At 50.9% G+C, this 11,462-nt stretch overlaps 1 protein-coding gene across 2 annotated transcripts in view; it reads left to right on the top strand.

Moving 5' to 3' along the window:
• The first annotated feature begins 4,356 nt into the window (after positions 1-4,356).
• Positions 4,357-11,462, top strand: part of STEAP3 (STEAP3 metalloreductase) — a 41,278-nt gene continuing 34,172 nt past the window's right edge. The window contains exon 1 of one of the 2 annotated variants that reach the window (XM_079132956.1): positions 4,357-4,569. In XM_079132956.1, coding sequence (XP_078989082.1) covers positions 4,467-4,569 — 103 coding nt within the window. In that variant the 5' untranslated portion in view covers positions 4,357-4,466. Of the gene's footprint in view, positions 4,570-7,902; positions 9,677-11,462 lie in introns of those variants that run through there. The other variant, XM_079132958.1, reaches the window with a different exon arrangement.

Raw genomic sequence — 11,462 nt, 5'->3', positions numbered from 1 at the left:
CTCTCCCAGCCTCATTGGCATCCCCTCAGGGCCGTGGTGCTCTCTTGCTCAGTGGCACCTGTTCCTAGTTGGTGCTCCATAGCTGCTTGTTGTCCTGCTGAACACTGCTGAGAAGAGGGACCTTGTGGCAGGAAAGCTGGTGGGCCTGTCCCTGTCAAGTCCTCTGAGGCTTAAGGCAAAGTTGGAAGTGAAAAACAGGAGGGGAGCACCCCACCCCCAACCAGCTGCCATCCCAGGGCCCCAGCCTAAGGCCAGATTCATTTGCATCTATTTGCATAAATCTGCATAAGTTCTATATTCCAAGTGTGTCCTGTAGCCAATTATTGTCTTCAGGCAGCTTTTAGTTCCAGGAAGGGGCATCAGCAGAGAGGTGGCCCCCTGGGTTCCATGACAAGAGGACACCCAAAACCCCTCCCCTACCCTGAGCAAAAGCATCTGTCCTGAGCCTATCCCATTCTGTCCCCATGACTACCAAAAAGTTTATGCCCACTGCCTTTGCTGGCTTCCATTCAGATAGGTATGGTTTTGGCACCGCTACTACTTCAAGAAAAAAAAAATTTTTTTTTTTTTTTTTTTTTTGCACTGAACCACATTCTGAGCCCTTTTTATATTTTATTTTAGAGACAGGGTCTCACTGAGGTGCTCAGTGCCTCACTAAATTGCTGAGGCTGGCTTTGATCCTCTTGCCTCAGCCTCCCAAGCTACTGAGATTATAGGCAGGCCCCACCATGCCCGGCAAGAAATTTTAACTTACCCAGATTAGAATCTTGGGTGTGGAGGGGACTTCAGGGATGTTTAACTCAGTGGATTTTTAAGACAAATCCCTGGTCTTGATAAGAGGTGGATAAGATTAAAGTCCCACCCTTGTTTAATACCTTTTCCTCCAAGGGCATCTGCAAAGGCCTCAGACACTTCAGAATGTTTGAGACCCCCTCATTTTATATCTGGGGACAAGAGGGAATTGAGCCTCTGAAGGATCAGAAAAGGACCCTGAAGACTAGTGTGCCACAACATGCTGAGAGGCAGTGGACATTGCCACAGGATCACATCCCTCTGACCTTGTTTGGAGAAACTCTCCGGAATTTCCTCCTCTAGGGAAAGCTTCTTTTAAAAGAAAAGCAGTGGCAGGGTGTGACTTAGTAGTAGAGCACTTGCCTAGCATGTTCTGAGGCCCTGGGTTTCATACTGAGCTCTGCAAAATTAAAAAAAAGAAAAACAGCCTGTTCTTTCTGGGTGTCAAAGTGGGGTCTTGAAGTTCTGATGCTTAATACTTAGAACAGGACCTGGTATGTGGCAAGTCCTCAGATAAACGCTTGTCATTATTATCACAGATACTCGGGCCTCTTAAAATACTCCTGGGCTCCCCCTCCAGCATGATCAAACCTGACTTCTCAAGGGCAACCAGGGCCTCCGCTGGCTTGCCCCTCCTCCCCGGCCCTGACTCCTGCAGTGCCTCTCAGGCCCCCAACCTGTGCACAGGCCAGGGCCTGTCCCCAGCAGCTCTCACAGCAGTGAGGGAGGTTCCAACACTAAGACCTCACTACCTCAAGCTGGCAGGAGCACGAGGCCCAGCAAGAGTCCGTGAGGCGGCCAGTCACCACAGCCTGATTCCCACACCAGGGTGCCTGGCTGCTCACCAAGGCTGGTGGCCCTTGCCTGCCTGGAGTTCCTTGCCCCCTGGGACAGATGGAAGCGGAGGAGAACAAGTCCCCTGGGCTTGTCCCAGGAAGTCCTCTTCCTAGGAGAGGAAAGGGGCCTTCTGGGAGGCCTGTGTCTTCAGGGAAATGACTTTTTCAGCAGGCCGCCTTCCTCTCCAGTCTTGGAAATCAGGATTAAACACTGGAGAAATACCGAGGCAAGCGTAGAAAGCAAGTTCTATTTGAGAGAGACAGAGAGAAACTTTTCCTGAGACAAAAGGACCCAGAGCTGGGTATCCGTAGGAGTGGGTGTGTCTGGCCTTTTCATGGATCCCAGGTTTCCTCTCCTTACCCACCTGCCTACGTGCCTAAGGACAGGAAAAGAGCCCTCCCCGATGTGATCATTAGCAACTCCTTGGGGTGGGAAGAGCGTTAGCAACCCATTTCCTTCTCCTTAATAATTAACCAATTAGCCTTCATCTGTGCAACCTGATCATCTGCTATCTATGCTGACCACCTGTCCTTCGCCCTGTCTCTGTCTGACTCACTTTTTTGTTATTGTTGTTTTGAGATGAAGTCTAGCTGCATTGTCCAGATTGATCTTAAATTCCTGGGTTTAAGCTATCCTCCTGCCTCAGCCTCCTGAATAGCTGGGACTACAGGCACGTACCACTATGCTTGGCTTGGTCTGACAGAGTTTTAATGAACACCTACCAAATGTCAGGCGCTTTCCTAGTGATGTTGCACTTAATGCTCACAACCAGCTCGAGATGTATATATGCTCCCATTTTGCAGGGGAGGAAACCATGAGGCTAGTGGAGAGTTAATTTGAACCCTGGTTTGTTTGACTCCAAAGTTCAGACATGTTTTTCCTTTACTTTTTTCTTCTCCTGTCCCCTCCCCTCTCCTTTTCTCGTTTTCTTTTCCCTTCTTTGTGGTTCTGGGCACGGAACCCAAGACTCCTACATGCTAAGGAAGCTCTCTACCTCTGAGCTCCATCCCCAGCCCACTGCATGTTTCTTGACCCTGTGAATGCCTCCAGAGGCCAAAGCTTGCCTCCCTACTTCCCTGGTTTGCTGTGACCTAGAACCCTGGACCCAGAAGCAGGCCCTGGGCCATTATGTACCCCACCCGCCCCTTGCAGGAATCTGGCCTCTCCCATGCCACAGTCGATACTGGCCTTGGAAATCAGGGTCGAGTTCTCATTCTTCCCCTGCTGTTAAAGATCAAATGCCCGAGAAACACGGAGGCAAGCGTGGAAAGCAAGTTTGACTTAAGAGATAAAATAGATAGTAGACTTCTCTGGAGAGAGGCAGACACCCAGAGCTGGTGCCTGCAGGACTTGGAGTGTCTTGCTTTTTTATAGACCCGCCCGACCTCCTTTCTTTCCTGTTTATGTGCTCAGAGGCAGGAAAGAGTAGACCCCAGGTGATTGCTGTGTTGGAAAGTCCAATCCTTTCCCCTAATGAGGCATAAGCATCCCATCTCCTTTTCTTTGATAATTAGCCTCCATCTTTCCAACCCAATCATACGCTGACTACTTGTCCTTTGCCCCTGCTTTACAGTCACCAGCAGTGACTAAGGATGGCTGTGAATGATGGCCCTCTTGCATGGTGTCATGAAGGCAGCCAGAACACCAGACAGAATCAGAATCTTGAGAATTTACCTGGCATCCCATACACTTGCTTTCCAGCTGGACGGATCCCAGGTAAACGCAATACCGAGCAGTCACCTTTAACAGTGGTCCACTTCATGCTTTCAATACAGCCCTTGCCTCTCTGGCACTACAATTTATTTTTAAAAAGAACATGTTTCTTTCTCTTCCTCTCTCCCTGCTCCTCCCTAATCTCAGGGAAAACAGGATCACCTTCCTTCCCCATCCTAGGCAGTTATCTGTCCCTGAGTGCACACCCCCACAGGAACAAAGGAATTCACATTAGGGGATGACACAAGAAGATCTCAGAAATGACTATCTCCCAAATTAACAAGTGAATTACAACCCCAGACAGAGAACATGTGGAATGTAGCCTTTGAAACACCTCTTTAAAAGACCCCAGTTCCCCTGGATGGGCAGAATCATAGCCTCTGGGACAGGAGTCCCCTGTGCCTCTTCTCTGCTAGCAAAGCAAAAAACCTTTTCTTTTTTTTCAAAACCTTGTCCTTATTATTGGATTGGCATTGGGGGCAAGGGCCCAGCTTTCAGTAACAGCCTTCCAAGAGGTTGGGGACAGATCACCCTAAGCAGTCTGAGGTGCATTGTGAGAAGTGTTTGGAAGAGAATTATCTCCCTCTGGTCATTCTGCATGCACTGCCCCTAGTCCTCAAGCTGTCACCAAATGTGTTCAGGCCTTTCCCCACAGAAGCCTTCTACTTGGAGAGGTAGGGGAAGATCTGGGAGTCAGGGGAACCTGGTTCAAATTCCAGATCTGCCATTTCCTCACTGTGTGATGCTTAACAGGTAATATCCTCATATGAAAAATGGAGCTGGTCCCATTCATTTGCAGAGTTTTAATGTAGCTTGCCACCAGGTGAGCAAATGTTATTTCCCTCCCTCATGTCCCCTTGGGGGACAAGACCAGGGAAGCAGAGATCTGGGCAGGTTAATCACAACCCCAACCCTGGAGGGAGGTTTTATCTCCGTCCTTGACTTCAGTGTGTTTGCAGATGACCCTGAGGCCACTGACCAACATGCCCCGCCTGCAGAGCTCATCTGTAATCTGCCTGCCCTAAGCCTCCATCTATACTGGTCTCCACCACCTGAGCTGTGCTGAGTGAGCTCCAGTCACCCAGCCTGGGATCCCTGCAGAAGAAGGAGCAGCACTCAGAGACATGGCAGCTGAGGTCCCTGGTGACCAAGGCGCCTGCCCTAACATCCCTTCTCAGGACTGTGGAAAGTCACCTGACAAGGACAGCACCTCCCACCTGAGACCTGGTGAGCTGGGCTCTGATGGGCAGGGAGGAAGCAGGGAGTGGCACGTGATGAGCGTCCTGTGCCAATTCCCCCACCAGCTGCTGGGGTTTCTTTACTTCTGGCAGAAGTCCAAGGAGGCATGCTTCTTCCAACCCCTTCATCCGCCTTCCAGAATTCAGCAGAAGTCATGCCATGACCATGAGAGAATGACAGTAGTCAAAAGGAAACAGGGAGGGCTGGGGGTTTAGCTCAGTGGTAGAGCACTTGCCTAGCATGCAGGTCTCCCTGGGTTCAATCCCCAGCCCTGAAAGAAAAAAAAAGGAAAGGGGGAATTTGCCTTTGTAGTCCACACAACATTCCTATTTGTTTTGTTCCTGGTGTTGGCATGGGATAATTTACAATGGAAAGCTTAACAATAAGGATGATAGTAAACTAAACAAGAATCCTGGATTAGGGGAAAAGAAAGGAGAAATTAAATGTGTTTAATAAGAATAATACAGTCAGAAACATGGTTCTGAGTATCCTAGTCACCATGGTGGAAGGGAAATAAGATCAGTTCTTGGAAAGGAGCCCCACCAATGGAATGACTGAGCTGTCTAAGGAACTGCATTCAGGAAAGAGTAAGTGTAATTTGTCTTTTTTTTTTTTTTTTTTTTCTTTGAAGTTTTGTGTAATAGGCACTGAGTGCTATGAAGGGTACATTCATTTGCCTCGTATATATAGAAATTCAGAATCAGATAAATGAGGCTATTTGGTTCCCAAGAACCTTCAGGAAAGCAGATTGCGATATTGAATTGCAACCTGGTGAGGGTGAGGGTCCATCAATTTGAGGCTTCCATTGGCCAGCCTTGACCCGGAGTGCAAGGAGCTGTCAGTTTCCTCAGCTGTACTATGAACCAGTGCTTCCGATCTTTAAGGTACATTTTTCTAGGGGATCTTGTTAAACTGCAGTTCTAATTCAGGAGCTAGAGCCAGCCTGACACTGCAGTTCTAAACCCCTCCCTGGGTGTCATGCAGTAGCAAGGGGCTGAAGCGCAGACTCCTCTAGCTGTCTAAGAGTGCCATTCTAATCCGCCCCCCAACTGGAAAGGCAGCGCCATGACTACCTCAGACACAAAGCAGCTGCTCCTGGGCTCGGCAGACGCTTCCTGCAGGTGCTGGGCCAGCTTCCCTACACTTGAGCTGGTCACGTTGGTCTAATCACAAGCCAAGATACTTGCTCTAACACAAGAGTTTATACCTTAGTGCCTACTAAGTACCAGGAAAGCCAAGAGAAAAACGGGACTGCTCCGTCCTTTACCCACCCTCCCCCAGAACCTGCCTGTAGAACCTTCCTAATGGTCTTGCGTCAGCCACCGTTAAATCTCCCTGTGGACACACAGTCTCATTACCCTGAGCTCAGAGAATTTATCTTCTCTAAAGAGCTCAAGTTTCAACAGAGGACTGGAAGGAGGACTGCCTTACACCACAGCAGACTACTGACCTTGGGGATGCCAGGAGATTTGGGGTGTGGTTGGGGGTTTCCAGTGTCCCATAAGCCACGGCTTTACAATACTGTGCAATATGCAGTACTGGTTCACAATAATATGTTGTGGAAGCCATCTATATGTATTTTTTTAAGATTATTTTTGTTGTTGGTTTTTTCTTTGTTTGTTTGTTTGTTTGTTTTGTACCAGGGATTAAACCCAGGGGCACTTAAGCACTGAACCACATCCCCAGCCCTTTCTTTTAAAAAAAATATTTTATTTAGAGATAGAATCTCACTGAGTTGCTTAGGCCTTACTAAGTTTCTGAGGCTGGACTTAAACTTGCGATCCTCTTGCCTACGCCTCCAGAGCCCCTGAGATTATAGGTGTCCACCACCAAGACCAGTCTTGTTGTTTTATTTTGTGGCGCTGGGGATGGAACCCAGGGCCATGTGCATGCTGGGCAAACACTCTACCACTGAGTTACATCCTCGACACCACCATCCATATATCTAAATCCCAGGCCCCAACACATTTCTGCCAGCTTGCCTCACAGTCTAGTTGCATTATTCTTCTGGCTCCGGATGTGACTGACATGGGTGACATTAGATCTTCCTGAACGCAAGGATAACTCTTCCATTTGCCTGAGTCACCCTCAGGATCTTCCTGCTTGAGTGCAGCCTCATTCCCTCCCTCACAGAAGGGTGATTCCCTCCCTGTACGCCCAAAGCTTGGGGAATCTCAGGGTGCTGGGAGAAGCACAATTCTGCAAGGAACACTAGCTTCCTTGGGACACAGCCCACCCCACCCAGCCAGGCAGGAACAGATCCAGGTGGCCTGGCTCCTGGTTAGGGCTGTCAGAATTCATTGAGGTCCATGGCTTCCTGTGGACATCTCATTTTAATAGTCAATTAGAGTATATATTTGGTGAAACGGATGTACTCTGTCCCAGTCTACAAACGCTGGATCAACCCAAGAAGCTGAGAGTGAACAACATTCCAAGTTTCCTCTGGTCCAAGTAGAAGATGAATCTAGATTATTTTCCTAGATACTCTTATTTGTTTATTTAGTGGTGCTGAGGATTAAACCCAGGGGTGCTCTACCACTGAGCTATATCCCCAGCCCTTTTAAAATTTATCTTGATACAGGGTTTTACTAAGTTGCCTTGAACTTATGATCCTCCAGCTCCAGCCTCCTGAGTCACTGGGATTACAGGCATGCGCCAACAGGGCTGGCTTCATCCTGGATACTTTTGTCCTCGTAGCCAAAGGGCTAGTCTCCTCTTCAAGGAAAAGGCGATCCCAGGTGCTCTGTAAATAAAACATTCAGCAACCCCAGGCACAGAACCCCTTAAATGCATGTAGGGATCTTCTCTATCAGCAGCATGTGATCACTGAGCACGTGGGACAGCAGGGTGGGCAGGAGCCCTGGTGGAAGCTTCCCAGAGATGCTGAAGGAGCTGAAAGAGGGCGACAGGAAGTGTGTTGATTTGAGAAGTATTTGCTGAGCACCTATTACCTGCCATGCGCTACTTTAGCAATGAGTAAAACAGACAAGAATCCCTGCCCTGGAGGAGCTCACATTTCTGTGGGAGAAAGTTATTACCATGCAATAGACGTAAAAAATGTATACTCTACAGTATATTAGAAAATGATAAAGCCTATGGAAAAGAAGAAGGGGGGGAGGGAGGGAAGGAAAGAAAGGGAAAGGGAAGGGAAGGGAAGGAAGAGAGAGGGAGAGGGAGAGAGAAAGAAAGAAAGAAAGAAAGAAAGAAAGAGAGAGAGAGAGAGAGAGAGAGAGGGAGGGAGGGAGGGAGGGAGGGAGGGAGGGAAAAGAAAAGAAAAGGAAAGGAAAGGCAAGGAAAGGAGAAAGTAATCCAAACTGCAAGATGGAGGAGATGAGGGTAGGCTCATGAAGGCCATATTTCAGCGAAGACTTAAGGGAGGAAGGTAGGAGGTTCGTGGGGATTCCTGGGTCAACAGAAGGAACAGCAAGGGCCATGGTCTTGCCTGATCTATTAGAGAAAAGGGAGAAGGTCAATTCAGCAGGGTGGAGCTTGAGTAGAGATGGGGAATGGAAGATGGGGTCCAGAGCCATTCATGCTAGGCCTTGGAGGCCATTTCAAAGATTTGGTTTTTGCTCTGAGACACCCTGGGGAACCGAGGGATGGTTTTCAGCAGAGCGACTTGATCTGTTAACGGTCTTGTAAGGGTGGCTCTCATGTTCTGCCATTGGGCTGGTTCAGAACACCAGAGTCTGACCCATAGAAGGTGCTCAACACACCTCAGTACCTCCTGTCAGTGCATTCCTTGAAGAAGACAGGTGGTGGTCCAGGCCAGCAGAGCTAGGGAGAGGGGGACCCTGCCAGCAGGAGGAAGCCCATGGCAGTGAGAACGCACAAGGTGCTCATTGTGGTCTAATGGGTTGGTGGGAGGGCAGAGGGGCCCCTCATCACAGCCTTTAGGGCAAATCTCTGCTTCCTCATCTCTTCCTCATCTCCCTTTTGGGTTCCTATGGTAGGGCCATTCTGGAGGCCCAGCACCCCCACCTCTGGCTTCCCTAGGGCTTATCTCTCTGATGCAGTTTGACTTCCTGGAAACAGGACTCTTATACTCCCTAAGAGTAACTTGAAGCCCCTTATCAGGAGCTGGTGGAATATGACCCCCCTCTGGAATATTCTAGAAAAGGTCCCAGGGGTTAGAAAACCCCTATTTATCCTACCAGATGCTGAGTGAAGTTAGTGTTGGCCACTTTACTATCAGCCCCCATTTCCTCACCTATAAGGAAGGGGAGGCACTGTCAACAGCAGATGTGGCCTCGGCTAGAAAAGGGCTTGGGACAACGGTACAATGTTTCCTCCACCTGTGAGCCACCTCCCTGTTGTGCCATGAAGCCTGTAGAATAAGGGGTGGGGGCAGCAGTGGACAGTGTCCTAGGACAGGGAACTAGACAGGGCTCCTGCACATCTCCTGGGGTACTGGTGTTGACCTCCAGCCCCAGCCCTGTGAACCTATAAGGAAGGGTCAAAGGCTCACCCTAAAGGCGGACAAGAGACAGGGATGGAACAGGACCACAAATGCCTGGATTCAACCTTGTTAGAGGGAAGGAGCGGAGCCTCCTGCCCTCACTTCCATTGGAGGGAAAGAAAGGGTCTCCTTCAGGGGGTTGGGCCTCTGCCTACCTGTGCAGGCTTAACCTGCCGCTTGGTCTGCCAGTATGACCTCGGTTATAAAATGGGCTTGCATTTGAGGTGGCCCTCGGGTTAGGGCAGGGAACGAGGTCACCTCGTCCTCCATGCCCTGCTTGTCCTGGTTAAGAGGTGACCGGAATTCTGCTAGCTTTAACTGCATGCCAACAAGGAAGCAGCAGCGCTGGCTCCAAACCTCCCGCCTGAGGCACGAGGAGGAGGCTGGTTGGTCGCTTCCTCCTATGCCGGGGTTGCAAGGCTGGGCGGGGACCGAGGACTCTGCCGCTCGGCGATTGCTGACCGAGAGGTGGCCGAGCGGGATAAGCAGTGGCGGGTTGGCGGGCGGCCACCTCCCGCGCAGCTCCTGCCCCCGCGGGTGGGCGGGGCGCGGGCAGAGGAGGAGCCTAGGGCCGAACCACCGCCTCCGCCGAGGACCTGCAGCCACTGCCGCTGCACAGAGCGGCCGGCCGGAAAGGTGAGTGACCTTCCTTGTCGCCTCGGGGCTATGCGCTGTGCCGCGTCACCCGGACCCCAGCCCATCGCCTGTCCATTTGCACCCCGAGCCATCGCTACTCGTCTGGCAACCTCCATGCCTTCTGACCGAGCCACGTGCGCCCGGTGGTAGAAGAACCCTGTCCTGTCCCCAACCGGTGCGCTTCCTTTTCTAGGGACGGAAGCCGCGCGTGCCGGGCGGGGTGGGCAGGGCCAGGAACCGAACCGGGGTGCAGAAGAGGTCCAGAGTTGGGGTGCAGCTCTAAGCGCTCCTCCTGGCGGCCCCAGCCCAGAGCCTCCAGCGTGCCGGGAGGTTCTGCGCAGCGGGTCTCAGGGGAGGACAGGCAGTCGTGGGCGGGACCTTCCTGGATCTTCCTCTACCGGCCTCCGGCTCCAGCACAGCGCGGGCAGGGGCGCGGGACCCTGGTCAAAGGAGGCTGGCCTGCCCAGTGCCCGCCTCTGCCCGCGGAGCTTTTGCCTGGAAAGTTCCCCCTCCTTTCCAGTTCCCCGAAATTTGGAGGCAGGCTGCCCGGAGAAGTGTGATTGGAACTTTGGTCACTCTGGCTAGATGAAGGAGGGTGCGAGCAACTGTTTGTTTATTCTTGTACGAGTCAGGAGGCGCGATCTGGCCAGAAAAGGAAAATGCACACAGGTTCTTTTGGAGGTCTGGCACAGGGCATGAGGGTGTTCGGGGCCCCTTCTGAGACGGGCTGCAGAAGTGGGGTTCTGAAAATGCCCCCAGGGAAACATTTCTGTACATCAGAGTGCAGCCATGATATAATTAATAGCAAACATTTATTGTACATTTATGTGTTCCGGGCCTCTTGCGAAGGGCTCTGCACGCAATATCCCAGCTAACCGTCACAGCAGGAAGGCATCATTATTATCTCCTGTTACAGATGGAGATGCTGAGCATCAGAGAGCCTGGGTATTTTGCAAAGATACTCAGTTAGCAAGTTGCACAAGATTTGAACCCTGATTTATCTTACTTGGGAACCAAGAGGAACTTACTAGTGGAGAGGGACAGGCTGTGTCCTCAGAGGATCCTGGCAGTCCAAAGAATGCAATGCTGGGGGCCAGCATGTTCCCAAGATCAAAGGTTCTCACCAGGGTGTGCCCCCTCAGTCACCTAGTCACCTGGAAGCTCTGTTAAAAATGCCAATGCCCAGGTCCCACATTCTGTGGAAGGAATCAGTCAGGTGCACCTGGAGGGCCTAGACTCGCCCCTGTAGCAACCTGCAGAGGAGCTGTCTGGGAGCAGGTGCCTCAGTGTCTGATGGATAAGTGGGTATAGTGGGCTAGATCACGTCTGGAGGGTTGGGGAGGAGGGGGAGGCTTTCTGATACTGGCCTTAGAGCCCGCAGGGAGTTCAGGCTGGGTCCCCTGATCAGTCACTTGAGAGTTGAACAGCCTTAGCCCAAGTCTGCTGAGGTCTTGAGAATCCAGCTTGGTCAAGCTGAGACCACAGATGTGCCCTGTCCAGCCTAGAGGCATCGAACAGGTGGATTCCTCTACCATTCATGTTTTCTGCGCTTTGTCCCATAGCTCTTTCCTCCCTGAACTTATCAGAGACCAGAGTGCTAGGCAATGTCTCGAGGGAATTAAAAAGTGAAAGTGCCTGGTGGAAGTTCACACCTGAGTGCCAGGTTGGGGAAGTGGCAGCTAACTGCCAATAGGGCAGAGAGCCTGAACCTCAGCTGTCATTGAAGCCCTGAACTTGTTTCTTCTTCTATATAAATCTTGCCAAGAACTTTGGATATGATATCCCC

Source organism: Sciurus vulgaris (genome assembly GCF_902686455.1).
Source record: "Sciurus vulgaris genome assembly, chromosome: 3".
NCBI classification, from domain to species: Eukaryota; Metazoa; Chordata; class Mammalia; order Rodentia; family Sciuridae; genus Sciurus; species Sciurus vulgaris.
This window is presented reverse-complemented; position numbering and strand designations above follow the sequence as displayed.